We start from the raw sequence: 23,064 nt of genomic DNA, 5'->3' as shown, positions 1-23,064 counted from the left end.
TAGGTATCGCGTGTGCGCATTGATAACGTTCCTATATAAACGAGTACTTGTTAGTACAGTCGACGAGCTGTATAGTACTACGGGAGCGAGGAAAAATTTGTCTATCTGCCTCGCCTCGTCTCTCCCTTTCGGATGCACTCGGGATCGCGGAGGAAACCCCGACGGGGAAAGATCTCGTCGCCGAGATTACGGTAAAATTTCACACGCACTTTTATAAATACAAGAACAAACATTTCCCAACGATCTACGCATCTAAGATTTATGATGGAAACAAATCGCCGTTTCTATCGTCGTCGATCACATTTGGATAATAAAAAGAGATTTACCTTAAAATACGATGATTAATATAAAGTGTCCTTTTGCCGGAAACACGTTGGAAAAGACTACCGATGGTTGCATGCGTCGACTTTCCGTGACTGTCATCTTGTCTGACAATGAGCGATTGACACTAGCGACTCCGTCATCTGACAATGAGAGAATAAAATTTATTTTTGTGTGTACAAAGCGAGACACGTGAAATATTATAATGTTAAATATTGTCAAAGTCATTGATGATACGAAAACATGCCACGCAAGGTATTGTAATGTTTTTGATATCTCATGTTTTCATATCTTGTCAGGTGTGTTTACTTTTTTCTGTGTATAAAAGCTGTGCTTCAAAAGGAAATTTTTCAACAGCTTTCTCTCGATTCATGACACGATTATATAATTATAGTCATTCATCTGAATGTGAAACTATAATTACGCGTACTAAAAGATATGATTTTATTTAAAGAGAAACTTTTATTGACCTCGAAATTTTCTCGTGATCGTTTCGTATAGAAAAAAAAAAAAATACATATTTGTTCTTTACATATAATCGAAAAATCTAAAATTATTAAATCTTAAACTTTGGATAAAAACAAATTGTGTCATTGTGAAAATATTTATCTATATCGCGCTTTATCCTGTAGAATAAGCCATATTCGTAAAATATCAGTCCCATTACGGGATCAAAAGTGTCGACGGAACTACGTAGATGTTTATCAGAAAGACACATGAGGGACATTACCGCTAGTCCGATCGATTTATGATATCACATCGAACGTCGCATCATCGCAACATCGTCTAATATCGCGTCACGGTAGAAAAAAAAAAAAAAAAAAAAAAAAGAAAAAGAAAGAAAGAAAGAAAGTGGAACGCGATGATCTTCGAATGAGTTTCTGCGGGTTAGAGGGAGAAAAAGAGAAAGATTCGGGCTGGTGTAATAGATATCTCGTAAATAAAGTTCTCGAACGGGATGCTATTAGACTGTATATAGCACGTAATCGCGGCGCGATCGGAATCAGGTCTCATTATACGCACGGGTATTGAGTCGGGCTACTTAAGTGAGGGAAAGAGAGAGAGAGAGAGAGAAAAGAGAGGGGCGATGCGGCGGCGGCGGTGGTGGTGGTGGTAGCGATCATTGGCCACGGGGTGAAGGCGGTGAGGATCGAAGGGTATACGTTTACGACATACGTTGCCACAGCCACAAGCCCGTGCTGAGGAGGATGAATCCTAAGCAATTTCTCGCTGGTCGGAGCTCTTTGATGCTTTGAACTCTCACCGCGCTGACCGATCCTCGCGCTGTAATCACGCGGAGCTTCGCCACGCCCCGAAAAACACCTCGGATCCGCACGGCTCTCTCCTTCTCTCTCGCGCCCGTGCTTTCCCCCTCTCCCTACCTCGACCCTCTCGCGCTCGCGCGCTACCACCTTCCCCTCCCTCTCTCTTCACCGTTTCTCTTACCGACTCTCCGGCACCGGCATCGGCACCGGCACCGGCACCGGCACCGGCACCGGCATCCCGCGCGTCTACCCACCTCTCCTCTCTATCTCTCACCTTGACTCATCCCTCTCCCACCTCTGCGCGTTCGCTCACCGACGCGTCCTCACTCCCTACGGACTACACTACTCTCTCGTAATCTCGGCAGAGGAATCTGATTATTCTAAACTCTCGATCGCGCGGCAGGATTTACCGTCTCGATCCTATCTGCTCGATGCTGCGCGAGAGACGTGCCGCTGCCTCTCTCGCGAGATACGGATGTTATCGTCGTTCCTATCGCTGTGAGCCGAGCAAAATCGACAGTTACGGATACTTTGTGAATTTTCAACGCATTTTCAAACGTATTAACGGATAATGCGCGAATGTAAAAGCGAAAGCGGCGGAAAATCATATTTTAGACAATAAATCGAACATGTAGAGGCAGAGCGGAGGAGGTTTAATCAGGTGTGATTGCGTCATATCATTGATTAAATATTATATTCTTTTCTCTTCTTCTGCAAGAATAATTATTATTTTATTATTATCGTAGGTAGATGCTCCAATATCGCAATTGTAATTTCGATTCATCCTAATTTAATTACTATAATAAAGATGTTTCTAATCGCGCATAGATAGTATCCACAGTGGTCGTAGATATATCGATGAAACAAATTAATAGTGGCTCGTACTGTAAATAGCTACTAGGGATGCAACGATATAATCATATCAAATTATATCGAAAATTGTCATTTACAACAAAATTTTCCAAGTTCACAAAATATTTTAAAACTGTTTTATTTATCATCGAATAAAAATATCCTTTCATTTTTTCATTAGCTTTCAATTTTAATTTAAAACATCTTTTTCCACTTTCAAAATTAATCATACGAATTATTTAAATTTTATATTTCATATAATGAGAATATTCCCAGTTTGTTGAATAAGTAGTACATTTTTAAATTTAATTTTTTTCTGAATTAACTTTGAGTTAACATTTATATTATATATAATTATGGAAATGTTATATACTTCGCGTCAATTATTTAATTTACGAGCACGCGATACTTTTTAAGATTATTTCAAGTCCATTTGGATATTAATATAATAATTTTTCTATTTAACATTTATTATCTCTCGCTTAAACTGAACGTAAATCCAAAAATATATCGCGCACGCGCGCGCGCGCAGTTTATCTTATCACTACGTATCTAGGTATACATCCGTATTCGCGGAACGACATATCAATTTGTTGAGATTATGTCATCGATATGCATCGACTTAATCGCTACGGGATGATGAAAGAAAAAAAAAAAAAAAAAAAGTCGCCGTACGAACAAGGGCACGTTGCCGACTAACGTAGCGATCCCCCTGCCCTCCCCGGGCTGCATCCGGTCAGTATCGAGAGGTCTCACCATTACACCCTATTACGTACGCCACTGATCATGCCACGGGATCGTTGATCTACCACTCCTTTTCTTCGCACTCGTTCCCGATGATCGGAGCTGCCTCGCAGTTGCGCGGCGGTTGCTAAGAAGAGGATCCGGAGGAAGAGGATGAGAAGAGGAGAGAGAAAAGAACCCCTTTGGAGAGAAACTGCGGTATTGCCGGCCCAGGCCGTGAGGTGAGGTTGCGCTCTCTCTCTCTTTAAACCGCACTATAATACATCGGAAGAATGGCGAGCGAGCGAGAGAAACTCGTGCACAGCACAGCACAGCACAGCACAGCACACAGACAGACAGACAGACAGAGGCTCTTCTCTTCTCTTCTCTTCTCTTCTCTTCTCTTCTCTTCTCTTCTCTTCTCTTCTCTTCTCTTCTCTTCTCTTCTCTTCTCTTCTCGCCTCGTCCCGCTTTACCGTACGGTCGGCTCTGCTGGTCGTTTCACGCCTTTGCCTTCGCCGTCCTTCTCCATCCGTCGAGAGGCCCGATGCCCGAGGGTGGATGTTGCCGAAGGTGGTATTAATTGGCGCGAGAGGAGCTCGGTCGCTCTTATGATTAGTCCGCGCAGCCGCCGCCGATCCTCCCTCGGGAAACCGACCTTATATCTACTTACGTTCGCACATGTACATACGTATTACATACGTATTACATACGACGTTAGCTCCTCTTCACTTACCGTAGCGAAAGGGTATGTGCATATATGCAGGCCGAGTACCGCCAACATTCCTATGTATACGCAACGGACGCGACCCGGCTAATATTTCGGGATATCATCGGGAGATATCGGGCCGGTTTAGGATCGGACGCTAATACAGCTGGGCAGGTAGTGCATGCCAAGGCGAGATAATTACAGAGCGCGTCTCGGCCGCCAAGTCAAACAACCTAAAACATCAACCTGCCTCGGGGCCATAGGCGCCCGAATCCGTGGACGGAATATTTTCCGTTTGGAGATGTTACATGTGTATACATATTTTATATATATATATATATATATATATATATATATATATATTTACTAAGAGAGAGAGAGAGAGAGAGAAAGAAAGAAACACACATATATATATATATATATATATATAGCGCGCGTTAAAACGTAAAGGCATTCGTAAAGCAGGTAACCGCGGACTCTGTTGGCGGGATAGCAGCCGGAGCCTTTCATTCCGAGATCCGAGGGCGAGCTAATCGATTTGAAATTGGGCCCGTGACGGTCTTCTTTGGCGTACCTCGTGCTCGTTCAATTTATTTGGTGGCCCCGACCACCCCGGCGTAGCCGGGGCCTCCGCATTGTTCGTAACAACAGTGCCCCGCACTTTTTTTACACGGCATCGAAGACGAATCACCGCCGTCACGGTACTCGCGCGTACCGAAATATCTTTTGTCGCTTGCAAAATTGAAAACGTCCGTAAACTGACGTAAGCGACGTCGACCGCGCAACTTTTCTCTCTCTCTCTCTTTCTCGCTGTAGCTTTCTCCCTCTTTCTTTCTCTCAGCAAATCGCGTTTCACGAAATTAATCGCAGTTTGTCTTCCTTCTTCTTTTTTTTTTTTTTCCCTCCGAGTCTTGGAAGGAAGACACTCGCTTCTTCTCTCTTTTTTTTAAAAAGAGAAAGAGAGAGAGAGAGAGAGTAAGAAGGGGGGGGGGGGAGGAGGAGAGGTCGTTTCTCGGGTCGACCACAATCGGCCAAATTAGTCGGGTTTCCACGGGGTGTGGCTTGGGTTAGTTACGCTTTAGGTGTCGGGTGGGTTGTGTGGAGAAACAATTTGTTTGTTCTGTTAGGCGGCGCGCCACGCTAATGACACGTTATGTCGGCGACGCGATCGAGAGGGACAAAGTACTGATGCGGCGGGCCCGGTGGTATCTCGAGCGAGTAATCCGAGTAGCTGGCGAGAGTCGTTCGCGGGGGCAAGAATTAATTGCGTTTTAATCTGTTTTTACGAGCTATCTTTTTTAGCGGTAGGCCCCGTCACCCACCGTCGTGTATTAGAGATATCGTATATGGATGATACAAGATGATGCGCGCGCGCGCGCGCGAGCCGGCCTCAGGAATTCCCAGAGATATTTTAAAGATTCCAAGAGCGTCGTAAAACTCCTCGCGCCAGTATACCGCCGGCAAAAGATCGAACATTGGCGAAGGAGGAGGAGGAGGAGGAGGAGGAGGAGGAGGAAGAGGAGGAAGAGGAGGAGGAGGAGAAGAAGAAGAAGAAGAAGAAGAAGAAGAAGAAAGGCGCCCGCGCAAAAGTGATGGCCGGTCGTTAAAGATCGACTCTCTCGCGCGCACGCGTGTGTTGCAGCTTCGTCTCTACCCTTGCGAGAGAGACTGGACAGAGCTGTCTTACATTTATATCTTGTAATCGGAATTTACACACGTGTCACACATCTCGACCTCGTCCAATCCTCCTCCAATCCTCGGCAAATCCACATCAAAGTCGCATCCAAACAATTCACGTTTAATCATTGAATCTTAGCTTAGCGTTTTATCAACGTAACACCACTACTCGCGTAAAGTAATTATCTTTCATCACTTTGTTATATCATTTTTTATTCACCACGCACGACAGTGTATATAAACTTTTATATTCCAATTTAAATGCTCATAAAATAATCAATTGATAATGACGTTAATAAATCATTGATCAGGAGGATCGATCGCCAGCGGTAAACGAGAGACGAACGCGGCTGCGTATTTATTCGCTATTACCGAACGATACGTTCCGCACCTGCGTATATTTCCACGGAGGGGTGTCTCTTTGCGTCGCAAAAACTTTTTAGCCGGCAAGTTTATACGCGAGAGAAAAAAATTCCATACGCGGTAACTTTATTTATACAGGGCATGCGAGAGCGCGCGCTCGTTCGACGCTAACAATAAATAGAAGCGTAGTCGCGAATGCCAGAAGAAGAGGCGGTAACCTACCATTATCGTGTGCTCCGACGTCCTCGCGTCGTAGCGTTTAGTCACGCGAACCTTTGCTCCCTCGCGGATCTCGGAAGGGAGGCGAGGCGAGGAGGGGAGGGGTGGAAACCCGGGAACCACGTACAAAAGTAATAACGCGCGCCAATTAGTTACGAGAGAAGTAGGCAAAAACGCGACTGTCGTTCTCCTTCGGCTACCACCCTCGCTCGCACAACACCGAGTAGATAGGTAAGTACTACACATTTGGTGGACGTTAATACGTTTCACTTTTTTTTTTTTTTTTCTTTTTTTTTCCTCTCTTTTTTTTCGTGAGCGATTGATTTCCAGCGAAGTTCGCGGAGAACCAAGGGCGAAATCGTAAGGGACGGAAGAGAGAAAGGGAGAAAGAATAAGAAAGAGAACGAAGAAAGGAGCTTGCGTTAGAGAGAAGGGGAGGGAGGGGGTGAGGGAAGGTGGAAAAAGACGGAGCTAACTCGTAGGTTCGGGGCGGAGCACGTCCCTCGCCGGAGCACAAAGCGGCCTGAGGTATAAATTGGTTTGTTTGCCGCGGAGATGAAAGGGGCCGCTAAATGCTATCTTTAAGGTGTCGGATCAACGCAAATGTGGCTGAGTTACTCGTAATTATAGGATACTCGGAGCTCTCGGGACCTACGCTCGGAGCTCGTCCGTTCGCTCTCCGGCCGCCTGCCTGCTTGCTTGCTTGCTTGCCTGCCTGCCTGCCTGCCTGTCCGCCTGCCCCTTCCACCCCCTGCCCCCCTTTCCTCCCCCTCCCGCCACATCCTCGCCACCCCTCGTCTCTGTTCAACTTCGGGCTCGCTAGCTCGCTCGTCTGGTCTTTCCCCAGGCTGCCTCGTTGCCGCGAATCGCACTGGCGCGCATCTCGGTGGACCCGCTCTAATTCCACTCTTCAAACATATACGTGACACGACAACGGTCGGTCTCGATTCGCACGATCCGGGACCGCGATTAGGGACCAATTAGAACGAATCTTCGGCTGCCCGTGTTCAATCGAGAGCATATTTGCGAGACGCGTAATATATAAGTGGTAAAGAGCCGTCCGTTTGCACATACCCCTTTCGTGTATTTTTTTTTTTTTCCATAAAATTTTTTATATTTTAATACGATACAATTTTTGGATCAAACATGTTTTTATAAAGATGGATTTTAATCTCCGCGAACGCGAGAGAGAAAGGAGGAAAGACGGATTTTTTTGTTATCAATTGCGTCAGATGGTCTTCCTCGCGAGAAAAGAAAAAAAAAAAAAAAAAAAAAAAAAAAAGGGGGGGGGGCGGGCCGGGGAATGTAAACACAATATATTTCTATTGTACAGAATGGATTCTTTCGACAAATCTTTCTCCTCCTGTCATTCGTATACAAGAGGTGAAAACCTGTGAAACCCCCGCGCTTCCGTAAACACAACCGACAATCACTTCTTTAGAGAGAAAATACACCGTGTCTTTCTCGGAGCGGTGTCCTTTTGATATATATACCACAATATATATATATATATATATATATATATATATATATATCACGATATATATTATACTTTATACCCCGCCAAGAAGGTAATAACGAGAACCCTACGCCATTGACGATGCTCTTTATCTCACTGTTTCCGACGAGATGCTTCTCTCCGCGGAGAAGCTCGGAGAAGACGAGCGCGTACTATGGGGCTGCGCGACGGGGTAGGGGGAGGGGGAGGGGGGGCAGAGAAGAGCGGCCGACATATTATAGTACAAAATAATAATTCATAAATTATACGCGCCACGTCCGTTTAGTGCGGTGGCTCTCCGCGGCTTAAGTATACAGCTCACTGCACGCGAACGAGACGGAGACGAGACGAGACGAGACGAAATAGGACGGGACGAAACGGGACGGGATGACGTGAGAAAACTAATCCCCTTTTTTCCTTTTTCTCCATCCCACCCTCCCACCCTCCCTCTCTCTCTTTCTTCGTTCAAATGGCACATATAAGTAGTCAATGAGCGACGAATCAATTGTATCGAGCAATAATCGGAGCGACACATCAACAACATGCAACAACAACGGCTTACATGACGCGCGCGCGCACACGGCGGCTTTCATCCGCGTGTAACGCCGTAACCGGTAGCGTGCCCGTTGCCCGCGTGTGTAATTTGCATTAATTATCTTCAGACCTCTCCGCACACCGTTTGCCGTGAGCACACGATGAGGCACGGAGATACGGAAAACGATGTATCGCGTATGCAAATAAAGCGAAGAGGAGATGAAATACGAGTCGATTCTTGCCGCGGCAAAAAGTGAAATTGGCGGAAATGGGGGATGGTCCGGGGCGATAGTTTAACATTGCTTCGTCCTTTAATTTCGTTACTCTCTCGAATGGTAACAATGTATTTTCATTGAAAAAAAAAAAAAAAAAAACAAAAAAAACCATCACTGATGACAGTGGCTGTTTTAATTATAATAATCTTTTAAAATACGTTATGCTATATATTATTTGACGAAAGGTCTTGTTTATTTTTTTATATTTTTATATTATATTCACATTTTAAGAGTAAATAAAGTATAATATATATATAATCCTAAAGTTGAATATTATTTTACATATTTCATTCCAGCAACGTGTATGTGTGGGAGGGGAAAACTTTTTCCACAAAATATTAATCGAAAATAAAGAAAAAGTTTTAAAAGCTTCTTGTAAATATAATACGATTATTAATAATTTTTTCAGTGGAATTTTACAGGATGTCTACGCAAGTCTTATAAAAAAATTCCCTGATTTTTCAGGTATTTTTGTTTAAAATTCCAAAAGTAAAAGGAACATGTTCAAAACTTTTTAATACAACTTTCTCTAAAACAAATTTTTTTATTACATGCGTTTTCTATTGTTTTTCATTCATACAAAGGAAAAACACGAAGCCTCTTAAGTTTCAATGATAGATTTATAAATGTACTAAAAAACTGAATAACTTTTATAAAATAATTTTTCACTTATATAAAATTTCTCTATCATTAAAAATTACAAAGAGTATGTACTTCATGTCCCGATTTTTTCCCAGCCTATTCTTTTAATAGCCAGCACTAGATGTTAATCTACATATCAAGAATTATTTAATTAATTATAATTTCTAAAGTTATTAAAAACAAAGCCAAAACTCAATGAGTTTTCACGAAGTGAGGTGCCAGTTGCACACGCATCTAAATAAAATTGCACGAAATATACTACGCGATAACTGCGACAAAAAAAAATTAATTCCGCGAATATTACGTAATAAATTACCTCCTATGTAATAAATTATCTGCTTTTTTCCAAGTCTACTCTACTCATTTTCTCCTGATCCTTTGTCGATGTATCTTCATAAGCATTCACAAAACACTCTGGTGACATTTTGCACGACCCTCCCGATTTCGATATATATTACGTTTATTGATACGAAATCTATGTCAGATCGATATCTTCCCGTTTACGTGTCGCCGCACGAAATATCAAAATCACCACGTTATGCATACAAAAAATTCGATGTGCTAATAGACTTTTTCACGGATTAATAGATATGTGATATAATGAACCGAACGTCGGTCTTCAGTTACTCCCGATTCAAATATTTTGATATATAAACAAATAATCATTAATATACAATAGAATAGATATATAATTTATTATTTTTATAGTTTGTACAGAAAGGATCATTACACATGCCTTTACACATAAATTTATGCGTATATTGCATATACCTTTTCTATATATGTATATAAAAAAAAAAATATAAATATACTGATGTGTATTGATATGCATAAATTCATTTATAAAGACATTAATGACGTCTTCTGTACATATGCACAATAATTTATTATAGTCGAGTAGAGATACGAGCGTCTCAGTACTACGTCCGCGATATCTCCAACAATTTATTTGTTTAATTAATATTTTAATAATTTTCACACATAGAATTATTTGTAAAACTACCGTAGAATTTTCAAGAGTTTAAAATCTGATAAGACTAAAAAATTATCAATAAACAAAGCAAGACGCAGTAAACTTGACATCTCAGTTTGTCTCGAGCCTTTTTTATTTATTTAATAGTTAGAATTATTTATTTAATTTTATCGAGAATTCTAGAAAAATACTTTATTAAAAATAAAGCCAAAATTCTCACCGATTAAATGAGTTTCTAGCGAGACGCTAATTTCACACACGGCTGACTATTTACCAGATGAAACACAAAATTATAAAAAAAGAATTTTCGAAAAAATTCCCTGAATCTCAATAAAAATCCATGAGACTTCCTGATTTTTCCAGATACAAAAAATAATCCCGGAATATTCCCGGTTTTCCATGTTTCTCCAGGAAATAGACATCCTGTTTTACTGCCATAATCAGTGGTATATAAAATACAGAGAAGTAAATAAAAATGTTCTCCCTGAGCACCAGTGAAGTATTCATTAATCTTTGGTGAAATTTTGTGTCGCTACATTAATCAATTTTCACTGAATTCAATTAAGAAAGTAAGAACTCTTTTAAAAGAGAAATTCAAATTGAGTCTTTCAATATTCAAATATAATTTAATACACGTGATAATTATTATTCGAATTTAATATCCAACATTTAACGCAAAATCAATTTAAACGAGAAAAATTTTTTTACGTCACTCTCTCCTTCTTTTTTTTTTTTTTTTTTTTTTTTAATCTCGTCATCAGAAATTGGTGGCTTTTATTACAAAAACTTTCGCATAGCGTAAATGTACGAGAAATTGTATAGGCTCTTTCGCCAAAGTCCCGCGTTCTTATATAAAACGCATGAAAGTACGTGTCTGTCTAGACATACGTTAAGGACATAACGCATATCGATTATCGTTACACAGCGTATATACTTTTCGTCTCGGATCGTCCATGTTGCCTTGAATGTTACGTATCGCGCGCATTTACTATCGTGTGCTGCGGTAAGAAGGAAGGAGAGCAAAAGAAAAGAGACAGAGACAAAGAGAGAGAGAAAGAGAGAAGGGGTTAACTCACCCGTTGCAGTTCGTTGTAGTCGCGTCGAGTCGAGTTAGCTCGTGTGTGAGACGAGGCGAGGCGAGACGAGGCGAGACAAGACGAGACGAGACGAGACGAGACGAGACGAGGCGACTCATCACGCTTGTTTTCCGCCTGCCCGCGATTAGCGAGAGTCATCCTGGGAGGGCCCCTCTTTCGCACCTCTCGAGACGGTTTCTTCGCTCCTCCGCGAACGAGGCGACTGTGGGCTCTGCAGTGGAGATCCAGATGCGTGACGTCATTGGAAAAACTCACTCGCGATCGGCACGACAAGGACGACAAAGATGTCTCTCTCCACACGGGCTCCGCTGCCCGCGTACGTAAGACTTTTCTGTCCTTGAAAATATAAACACGTAAATATCCCCTTATCGCACATACACACGCGGAGATCTCGAGTAGATCAGTCGATCGCGGACACCTTTTTTTTTTCCATCTCGGACGCCAGGGTTAGATTAGTACTGCGCGTATCTTCGGGAGCTCGCGGCGCGACGTACTTGACGGCGCGGGGGGGAACGGGGGGGGGGAGGGAGGGAGAAGAAGGCGTCTGGTAACGAGATTTTATCGATAGATCTTTCGAGACGCGGAAGTGTCGTATATATCGCGACCGTTCGAGAAAACGTCATTCGCGGCACCGGTGTTTTTACCGAACGACGTAGGATGAACAGAAAGTGCGGGTTGTTGACGTACAGCACGTGTTGATTTTACGTCTCTATCTAACAATAAGGTGAGTTTCCCATGAATGTAACATTTCTTTTTTCATTAATCTCTCTATGATATTGTTTATTCGACAGTAAAAATACATTAACGAGACGAGTTTTTTTTCGGATTAAAATTGCTTTAACCTAACCTTTACTCCGTACAGTTATTTTTTCATATTTTCGATAAGTTTATTAATATGTAAAAGTGTTTTAAAACATTTGAAAATATATATATATATATATATATATATATATATATATATATATATATATATATATACACCTTCTTTGAACATTCTAAATAAAGCTAATTAAAATAATAAATTTGCAAAATAATTTACTTAAATATATTATTTTATGATTATTTGTTTTCGAGAAATTGACGTTGTTGGAAAAAATCACAGACAAAAATGATCCATCGGTACGGAATAAGGGTTAAATATTTTGTTTATTATTTGTCATCTTTTGCATTTTTATATTATAATATGTGTTTGAATTAATTAATTGTGTATATTATTATATTCCAATATATATACTATGTACTATGTAATATAATTATATGTAGATTGTTGCTCAGGTAGTGTATCGGAAAATAATTTATGTTAATATGTGTGAGCGTATTCGTTGAATCCTTTGCGAAAACTTGTTGTGGAAGGGTGTGATTTTTTCTAATGTTTGAAAAAATGAATATAAAAAATGGTTTCGATGAAAAAATTTAGAGCGATATTCGCGACGTTCTAATTGCGCATACATTATATTTCATTCAATTTATCATATGTTAATTGGTTGTACATTAACTTTTGAAAAAAAAAAAAAAAAAAGAGATTCCATTCTTCATGACTTGCTTGAGAATTTTTCCGAGATACACAATATTTTCTTAATGATGATATTTACAACTGAAATAATCGCGCATTACTTTCAATTTTCGATTGAAAGTGTAGTTAATTATATATTAATATTCATAGGCCCATGTTTTATGTGCCTTTGTTTCACATATCGCTCAATCTTTATTTGATTCTAGTTGAGCACGTTTAATAGCTGCTTAATACAATGTGCAAACTGCAATAAAATTAAATGATAGGCACAAGCAAAATAATTAGCGATGAACACACACGCAATACACTGGCGCGACAGTCTTATACGGATACGCATGCACGAAACTATCCTGTGCGTTGTGACGATTTATGGATTAGGGGAGTGACTCGACCGTTTAAAATTTATCTGTTAGATTAACAGCTGTTGTATCCTCACATTCTCAACTCTCTTCGTTAAAAGAGCATTGGTCCTTAAATCATTGGATATTTTTGTCTACTGCTAAAGTATTTCCATTATTTTTTAAAAATAATTTGAAAAAAAATCGCATTGACTCACAAGTGTACATTGTAAAGTATATATATATATATATATATATATATATATATATATATATATATATATATATATATATAGTTTAAAAAGCAAATATACATATATTTACAACATATATTTAATTAATTTATTTCTTCAAATCGTCGATAAATAAAAAACGTAGTTTAATACTTTTATTTTGTTTATCGCTGGAAATATAATATGACGTTAGAAACTATCGAGTAATAATATAGTCGATGATATTTTCAGCGTCGACGATTTTGTACTCTTCCCATACACGATCGTTCCGACGGACCCACCCGGACCGACGGAAGCACGTCACGTAAGTCACGATATTTTCATTTTTCTGCAATAACTTTTTGCCCCTTTTCAAAGTGTCGATTGTGCTTACGTGCAGCAGAGAAATTAAGTGCGCATAATTATTGTCTTCTTTATATAATGAGCAATTCTCAAGGATTTTAACGAATTTTTTAAGTAGAAAGTTAGTCGGGAAACAGCTGATAACATAGTTGACTATGCTGATTTCAATAATATGTTATTAGAAGGGAACCATAATATTTTACATCATATATTTTACGTCATAATTACGTGTGTGCGAGAGTAACGCACATAAATTAAATGTTGAAAAGAAATAAATTTTCTTGCAATTCTCAATACACAAGTTTCTACGAGAGAAGGCAATTATGACTGCGGCGCGTAAAAGATATCTTTCTACCGACTTACGCTTAGCTTTCTATGACATATTGATACCGCATTTATGTCAGTAAAATGTAAGTTTCTCGTTATGTAAAACTTTTCGTTTGATATGACTTTAATTTTGATGGGTAGAATGGGCTTTGGTTGGCCGGAAAGTTTCTATTTCTCAAACTTGATTGGTCTTTGTTCTCTTGACTCCCTAATTACTACAAGCCGTATATTCATGGACCCATCTCGTTGCACGTTAAATTCATTTTAGACCATTTGTAATACGGCATTCTGTCTGCATACTATATGTATGCTGATGTCGCGTTATAATAAAAATAGACGCGAAGAAGGAAATCAACTTTTTTTTTTTTTTTTTTTTTTTCTTTTTTATTACATCCAGCTAATAAATACGCGTTATAATTATATATGTAAATGCAGTATATATAATTATTGTGTAATTAAATGTGTTTCCATCAACTTTTTATTTATCTTGAGTTGTTATCTTATTATTCCTAATTGTAAATCATGTGTGTTTATAGTATATTTGATGAGTGTGTCACAATAAATATTTAATCGCGGATTATTGATTGCAATAATATATTGTAATTTGCAATTATCGTTGATCGATATTCAAGGACATGTTGTGTTTTCGACATTATGCTACAGAAAGCTTAGATATTATTCTATCCCGCGAAATAAAATCGAAAAATAATTTTTACACGCATTTACACGGTTGTTGGATTATCAATTTATTTTTTGCGCAATTTTTAATTCAAATATAGAACATGCCCTTCCTTCAGGGGACCTACCGAATTGTAATCCTACAAATATTGACATTACAAGAGCTTCGAGATAGGATGGTACTTCGACGTTTATCGTGAATTATCGATCGTTTAAATTGAGCTTAAGCGTCCGAGCGAGCGTATTCGAGTAGCAATCGAGTGCGCGATGTCTCTCTTGATTCGTTGGATACGATTCGAATGCGGCTTTTTCGAAGCCTCATTCGTGTTCATCTCGCGCGTCTTCGGTAGGTCCCCTATAAATACCAGCAACGCGCGTTTGCCCCGGAGGCGTTCTCCGGCCGAAGAGAGTCCGGACGGTGAGCAACCGTAAAGGTCCTGGAGCACTAATTTATAGCCGACCGCCGCAATACCGGTAATCTAATTAGTTTAATGATCGAAAAATATTTCCCGAGTCTTTCTTAATCCGAGACAGGTAGCGCCGACTTCCTTTTAACGCATTCGGCATTCGAAGCTTATCCGCGAAAATATGCATCTGCGTGAATGTTTCATTTCCAAGCAGATAGAAAACAATAAAACGGTTGAATCGCATATTCATTTCAATACTTTATCAATGATAACACTATTAATCATAATTTTTTTTCCAACCGCTAACGATGTATAAAAAACGCGCATGTATGTTAAAGAACGTATGTCATGATGATATACCTACAAGTATATTTTTTTACGATTCTTATTACAGAGTTATCTCCATATCAATTTAAACTTGATAAATTATTAAAGGCGAGCAAATATGTACGATTTGAAATATTTGTAGCGCATATCATATCTGTGTAAGATTTACATACATAAAATATATATAAATCTTCGTCACGGTTATCGGTATAACAATTCCGGATAAACGGTAGGTCAGTCGAGAGTGAACCGTTTGGAGGAGCATACGCAATTGCGAGTCAAGTGCGGTTACACTCGTCGTGGGCAACAGTAGGTTTCCCTTTCACGTTATATTTATATTTACCGGTCGTTTCGTTATTGTCAGTTTAGCTGACTCGGTTGGCTTTCGCAAGGCGTTTCGCTCGCGTGTCCAAAATTCCGCGTCGCATCGTCGCGGAAGCCGGACGGCACGCGAAACCAGATGCGTCATCGCCAAACAGATAATTACGTCGCAGTCGATAAAGGGTGACCACTTCCTCGAAGCCTCCAATCATATTGTCGTCGTGTACCGCCGACTTGTCAAATAGCCGTATACCGGCTAATATAATAAAGCGCGAGGGGGGAGGTGTATGCGTCGTGGACACGTAAAAAAAAAACACCGGATGTACGAAAAAGAAAAAGAAAGAAAGAAAGAAAAAAAAAAGAAGAAGAAGAAGAAGAAAAAGAGAATCGCCGATATTTTTCTTACCATTGTCGAAACGTGTACCCGCCACGTTGTGTCACATTTATGTCAATTGACGATTTCAATTGGCGTGCGACGACACCGGCGGTGTATATATAATACCTTTTGGACTAAATGAGCGCGTCACATCTGCGAGCCAAGTTCCTTCCGTTCGGGAAAGAAACGAGGTGGTTCCAGCACTCGGGTCGAAATCGCTCCACTTGCAGAACGCCGGTTACAAAGAGATGCGCGTTACAACGGACGCGTATACGTATACGCCAATCGTAATTATCCGAATACGCGCATTGTAATTATCGCCGCTCCTCGACTCGACCGTAACTCGGAGAAGGTTTGACGAACGTAATTGCGAAAAGGTTATTAACCGGGAAACCGCCGTGGTCGCGGCGGTGGCGTCGGCATTACGACTCGTGCGAAGAGAAGCATAAGAAAAAAAATGAGAGAAGAAAAAACTATTTTTTACGGGCGAGCGAGCTTTCTAAATCTGTAGGAGCATCGCCACGCCGGCCAGGGTCCACTTGGTGGGCTTTTCGCGGGTCTTTAGATTGAACGTCCAGATGAACGTAGGACCGCGCGTTCTAGTCCTGTATACCGGACAGTCGTACATGTTCTTCGTCTCGAGCTTGTCTTGCGTGATCGCCTTGACGAATACCACCGGCATGAGGAAGAACAGCTCCTTAGGTCGGCAATCCGCGATGGCACTAGTCGCGACATCCCATCGGGCACCCTCCATGTACAAGCCGTTCAGGTACGCGCCGTCGCGCGGTGGCACCCTGGTGAAGAAATTATCTCGGTATCGTCGCGTTCCGCGGACCCTTCGAGGACAGGTCGAGACGTTTCTCTCATCCCGAAAAATTTCTCTCGAAAATCTCAGCGCGATTTTAAGTCCGATAAAAGATATATAGATTTTTGAAATTTCGCAATATTTCCGGAAAGAGACACCCATCCTCTGAAAAGGTCGATTTCACGTCGCCTCTTACGTAATTTCTTCCTTCTGCTTTTTGGTTACGTCGCAATGCAGACACATCTTGTCCAAAGGCCACTCGTTTTTACGGGCGGTTTGCTGCATGATGGCGGTAAGTAAGGACTGCGGATTGAAGAAACCACCCAGCCAAATCGACGATGGTAACTGCCGAAAGACGCGTTCCGCAAGAAAGAGTTAGATTGATCAAACGTAGAAATAAAGACAAAATTTTTCTTCAGCACAAAGTGAGTAAAAAAAAAAAAAAACATCTTCTCAAGTTAGAAGTCAACGTGTGATAAAATTTAATTTCTTTTTTCCGACATTTGAAAATATATAGTTTTTTACTTTTAATTTTATTGCAGTATTTTTATTAACACTGTGCTTGGATTTTAATGTAATTTTTACCATCTGTTTTTCTTGTTGCAAACTGCAGTCGCGCTTTTACTTACGTTAAAATCTAACGTCCAATTCGATAACTCGGTTATTCGATTGAGCATATCCGCGAACCAATTCGATAAGCCAAGAGTGGAAGGATAGGCGCGTTGGGTCCACGACGGTGGTACAGAATCCATAAACAGGTGATTTTGTAGATCCTCCATGTCCGCACTGATCGTCAGCTCACCCTAAAATAAATTTTTAGATTTATCACTGTGCCCCGTATCTTTATAGCTTTCAGTACTCACCTTTAAACCGAGATCTAGTTCTCTCAGAGATCTTTTGAGTTCCTTACAAAGCATGTTCATATGTTCGCATTCTTGAAGAGCGACGACAACGAAAGGAGTGCGATCTTCCACCTAGGAGAAACAGAGAGAATCAAATTTTTTATCTATTTTATTTATCACCATAAAAAAATGTAATATTAATATTACTGCGTGATGTTGTTTTTATATTATGTTATATATTTATATAGGAACGATTGAAAATTATATTGAAAAATATCTTTATGTCATATTTATTTGGGTGATCCTTGTTTTCAAAATTAGCAGATCATTATTCTTATAACGAGTCTGGATATAATAGCCTAACATCAACCTTGCTCATCAAATCTTGTATATTATACTCCTCGGGAAGCTTGTCGAGTAAATCCTCTATCATAACCTTCACCTTGTCTTCTTTCGATAACACGCCGGCCGTTGTATCGGCGGTGTCCCGCGGTTGCATCCCCCAGATTGTTCTGAATAAGTTCTCCGCCGTGCTTGTGAGGAACCCTACGCAAAAGGGTAACGAGCGACTATTCATAAAATACGTATGTAAAATCAATAATTGGCAGAGACATTCCTGTAAGAGATGAAATCTTCCTTTCGCGATAGATTTAAGTCTTCATAATAGGCGAAGAAAACTTTACGATAAATAAAATCGCTGCTGTTGTTGAGTTTTATTTTTAACGACAAAATTTATGGAAAAAATTTTACCAATCTCCGCGTTCGGATGCAGTCCATACAGGACGGGACTCTCCGTCGGCAAATAATTTTCCACATACTGATGATAGCCCGCGTAATCAGTACTGGCTGGCACCAGAAAACCCGGCGCTAGATATAATTCGCCCTCGACCAATTCCGGCTGTAGATACTCGAGGAGATACGTTCGACATAGTCTTCTGTCCCAGTCATCGGTTATATGACCGCCGTACATGATCTCCCCGAATAAGTAACGCAAATCCTCCCAGGGTACTTTAGTATTGCCCTCGAGATAATTTAATAGTACCGAAGCACTGATGGTCAAGTCGCCAACGTTGAAGGGATATAACTACGTACGTAAACGAAATATTAAATATAAAAAATTGAGTATTATTTATTTTAAAAAGTGCTCCAACACCTTTTCACACATATCAGTATTTTTATTAATTTTCTACGACATATTTTTGTGATTCTAAAAATCAAATTTACATATAAAAATTCAAAACTCCATTAATTTGAATTGTTTTATAATACATGATCTATAAAGGCTTGTAAAATTTTATCGTGAATTATAGATTATTTAAAAGTCTGACACTTTGGGCTTAAAGTTTAAGTAACGCGAATACTGACCCTATTCCATCCTTGTGCCCCGAATTTTCTACGCTCGGCCAAAGCAGCGTGATAGTAACAGAGGGCAAAGAGAATAGCTTTGAACTCTGTCTCCTTGGAACAAGACTCTAGTATGTCCTGACTGAAATTATCCAGGGCTTTGTGGATATTGGCGCGCATACCCGTCGGCGGCTCGTTGGTGATCTTTATGGCCGACTCTAGTATGCCCTTGTGCATTTCGATCACATTGAAATATTATGCAAAATATTCAGCAATGTACGAAAGCGACGCTCACAGAAAATGGCGAGAGAAACTTGTCACTTTTTTCTTATTCGCAATTTTTTTTTTTTTTTTTTTTTGTTTACTAATAATTTATTGACATTAAATTGCACACGAGGAGAAAAAGTTTGTCGCTTCTTGGACAACTTGTCAACTTGTCAATTGCATTTTTTACCTGCGGTATTATCGATGCATGGGGATCGGGGCTCGGTTCGGCGCTAATATAGAGACGATAGTTCTGGTGGGAGTCCTCCGAGAGTTGTTCTATCTTCTTTTCCAAATTCGGCAGCCAGTTTCGCACCAGATGGATATTCTGAAGTATAACCCAGTGACCGTCGCGCGCCGAAATGTCCATCGCTTCCTCTGCCACGAGCTCTTGACCTTGTCCCAACGATACATTGTGGAAATTTTGCGCGTTGAACGTAAAACCGAGCAATCTACCAAGTTTCTCGACGTCCTACACGCGACGTTACATCATTACTCCGTTAATTCGCTCTTAGTTATGTTCGAACCAATATTAGCCTCACTAATATTCTGAGGAATATTTTTAGAATCACACGAAAATCACATGAAAAAATGCGCATCTCGAATCTTATATCCGAGTATTTGAATAGGATTAAAATTAACTCTAAACGTCTAGAAAACGTGCCTTTAAAGGATCAACTCCTGGTGACAGAATGAAAAATACCGGCGTACTCGCGCTCGTCTCTTCGTATGATTTCTCGAACGGCTGCAAACGGAACTGTATGAATGGTGTACCCAGTTTTTCTTCCACGAAACATCTATGCAAATTATTAGGAGATTAAGGGGTTATTCTGTTCTAAAATTTTGAAACAATTCTTTATCTTTTAAAAAAATAGTTTCAAGTCTTAAAATTAAATATGCTAAAAGATAAGATAAAAAAATTTATAATATAATTGAGAAAACAAGTTGTCAAACGTTAATTTAAACGTTCTTTTTCTTGAAATTATGTTTTTGAAAACGACGATATCTCAGGCTGCAATTGATGGATTGCTCTCAAATTTTAAACATACATTCAGAAAAACAATAATTTTAGTGTGACGGATTTTAATTTTCAAAAATGTATAAATCTTTGTAAAACAATTATAAAAAAGAAAAATTCCAACTTTTTCCTATCAATTTAAAAAAAAAACGAAATAAACTTCCATCAGGCCAAAGCAAGTATAATATAATTAATTTAAAAAAATTGGTTTTTTTATCTGAAAAACTGCCAAATATTAAATAAATTTTTACTTTTCTCAATTCAAGCTCAAAAAAACTACTTATTTCTAGGCCGTCAAAGTAGGATAAATCTTTAAATGAATAGTGAGGAAGCAAATATCGAAGAAATATTTACATATATCGCACATATATTGATTTTTATTCGAACAAACGTTCAATTTAAAGCAAATTATACCTTATAGCGTAAACCATTCGATCCAGTCTCACGCATCTCATTATACAAAGTCTCTGGAAGGCTGGCTTATTTTTCCATTCCTGAGGAAATTTTTCTCTCTCCGGTGTTTCCGATTCCACGAATTTTCTCCATCTTTTCGCCGCCCCGTCTATATCGCGATCTAAATTATGAAAATTTTCCATCCCGCTCAAATACTTGATACCGCCCCAGGCGACGTTATTCAAAAAGTCCACCGGGCTTGTTTGATCCGGTAAATAAGGGAATCGCAAAAGAAAATCTACTTCCTCCTGATCTATCTCCTTTGTTTGTAGCAGAATCTATAATATTATAACGCTTGTTTAATACGTATACGGTTTGGAAGATAATTGATTGCTCCATAATTAATATCGTTTTTTTTTTTTTTTTTTTTTTCATTAAAGATCTACGAAAACTAAATAGCAGAGAGGTGATTTCGAAAGATTTTAATTACATAAAATAGAAATGCAGTGTTTGAAAAATATGATTGATATTATAGGTCGACTAGCTGTCTACAAAACAGGACATGTGAATAAAGATACGAGATGTATCGTACAAAAATTAATATTTTCCATTTCAATTTCATGCATTTTACAATGACCTGATAAAGCAATTATAATTGTCATACATTTAATATTAATACACTGATTTTTATAATAGATTTCGAAAGGAACGTGTAAATTAAAATTTTTTTTTTTTTTTCAACGAGAGTCTATCCTTTTATTGTTTATTTAAGGAAAAATCTGCGTCACATTTACGAAACGATCTAGTACCTGAAGAGTCAGCTGACAGAGAAATATGAGCTTGTCGCTCTCGAATAGTCCTCTGCTGGTGTACGTAAAAACCAGGTACGAGACGCTGTCGATCAGACTGGCGACGCGTTTACCGAGGGTGTCGGCCGGTTCCGCGAATTTAATAGCATTCTGAAAGACCGTGCTGAACGCCTTGAGAGAAAATTGGTACAGCATGTTGATCTTGTTGAGATCGTTAAGGATGAAGTAGAGGAGGCTGGCCCTGGATGCCACCGGCCGGTAGGACTCTCGCGCCTCGTCTATCTTCGCAGCGGTCACCTTCGCCTCGATCGCCTTCGCTTCGATGTCGCTCGCGGTCTTCTTCGTAGTTTCGAGGTTCTCCACAAGAGCGACGTCACTTAGGATATCGGGTCCCGCCGTCGCCAATCTGAATGTGGGACGAGACAGCGATGAGACTATACTTAATATTATCAAATAAGACAGAAAAAGTGATGTTTTTTGCTTTTTTTTCTAACTCGCGTCGAACAAATATAGAATAGAAGAAACGCAACTTGAATCTTGTGGATGGAAAAATTTGAATAAACAACAAAAGACATTAAATAATCATCAGCAGGATGGATCATGTAAAAATGAATGTTTCTTTGCGCAGCTTTTTGTATATATATATATATATATATATATATATATATATATATATATATATATATATATATATATATATATATATTTTTTTTTTTTTAGTCAATCGGAATGTCACATATTATAAGATTACATACCTGTGCAACAGATCATCCTCCAACACCTTCAGCGTGATCTTGAACGTGTTTTGTTGAGTCGTGAGCTCGGCTTTGCTCGACTCCAGATCCGGACGTTCCGCTTTCACGACGGCGCCTAATAGCTGCTCCTCCAAACCGTCCTTCGTAACCGTGAAATTGATGAGCGTGGTCTGAGCTTGCATCTCTGGCTTGTAGTGAGGATTCGCCAGTTTTGTTTGCAGGATAAGACGGAAGCGCGGATCGTAATCCACGTCTTTATCCCCCACCTTGATGGCCCTTTGTTAACATTTGTTTTGCAAGATCAATTTCGCCGGATAATTTATATTTATCTATGAAAAAAAAAAAAAAAAAACACCTACATATGTATATATATGTGTGTGTGTGTGTGTGTGTGTGTGTGTGTGTGTACCTTCCTCTCTTTATTAATATCCGACCTAGGATCGGATCTAGAACGGCGTCGACCGTTTCCATGATATTCTCCAGTAAGACCACGTTTCCGTTTGCGATAGCCTGTTCGATTTTGTCGAGATAATTCTTTTGAGTTAAACGTAACACTACTAATTCGTCCGCGTACGTATTCTTAATCCACTTAATCCCCTGTAATTGCGGATCGATCATCAGTGGCCACCTAGACGAATTGGTGAGTATCGTGGCATTTTCCGAGGACATCCTGTCCGTAGGTAAACCTAAGAGGATATGTTTGGTAATTATTTAATTCGCGAAAATTGGCGTAGTCGATGGAAAACATTTATTCTTATTTATTTATATATTTATATGAGACACCACTATAAAATAGGCTGCAATTTTCAAAATTGCACGATTAA

General features: G+C 39.6%; 2 protein-coding genes and 1 long non-coding RNA gene across 7 annotated transcripts in view; 1 reads left to right on the top strand and 2 right to left on the bottom strand.

The window, feature by feature from the left end:
* Nucleotides 1–11,606, bottom strand: part of LOC140668863 (uncharacterized) — a 43,920-nt gene extending 32,314 nt beyond the window's left edge. For 4 of the 5 annotated variants that reach the window (XR_012047258.1, XR_012047256.1, XR_012047257.1 and 1 more), the window contains exons 1-2: nt 11,128–11,606; nt 327–464 (exon numbers count right to left, since the gene is read on the bottom strand). Coding sequence is in view for 1 of the 5 variants with exons in the window: in XM_072898190.1 (XP_072754291.1) it covers nt 11,128–11,246 (119 nt within the window). In the remaining 4 variants the exon portion in view is untranslated. The remainder of the gene's footprint in view (nt 1–326; nt 465–11,127) is intronic. The other variant, XM_072898190.1, reaches the window with a different exon arrangement.
* Nucleotides 11,607–11,716: 110 nt separating this feature from the next.
* Nucleotides 11,717–23,064, top strand: part of LOC140668865 (uncharacterized) — a 38,336-nt gene continuing 26,988 nt past the window's right edge. The window contains exons 1-2 of the long non-coding RNA XR_012047260.1: nt 11,717–11,872; nt 13,464–13,536. This is a non-coding gene — a long non-coding RNA (uncharacterized lncRNA). The remainder of the gene's footprint in view (nt 11,873–13,463; nt 13,537–23,064) is intronic.
* Nucleotides 14,370–23,064, bottom strand: part of LOC140668794 (dynein beta chain, ciliary) — a 32,526-nt gene continuing 23,831 nt past the window's right edge. Inside the window, 13 exon segments of the mRNA XM_072898109.1 lie at nt 14,370–16,804; nt 17,012–17,160; nt 17,445–17,618; nt 17,679–17,789; nt 18,028–18,203; nt 18,408–18,741; nt 19,023–19,229; nt 19,456–19,737; nt 19,930–20,062; nt 20,698–21,014; nt 21,486–21,891; nt 22,241–22,516; nt 22,650–22,926. Coding sequence (XP_072754210.1) covers nt 16,510–16,804; nt 17,012–17,160; nt 17,445–17,618; nt 17,679–17,789; nt 18,028–18,203; nt 18,408–18,741; nt 19,023–19,229; nt 19,456–19,737; nt 19,930–20,062; nt 20,698–21,014; nt 21,486–21,891; nt 22,241–22,516; nt 22,650–22,926 — 3,137 coding nt within the window. The 3' untranslated portion in view covers nt 14,370–16,509.

This window comes from Anoplolepis gracilipes, chromosome 8 (genome assembly GCF_047496725.1).
Source record: "Anoplolepis gracilipes chromosome 8, ASM4749672v1, whole genome shotgun sequence".
Classification (NCBI taxonomy): Eukaryota; Metazoa; Arthropoda; class Insecta; order Hymenoptera; family Formicidae; genus Anoplolepis; species Anoplolepis gracilipes.
This window is presented reverse-complemented; position numbering and strand designations above follow the sequence as displayed.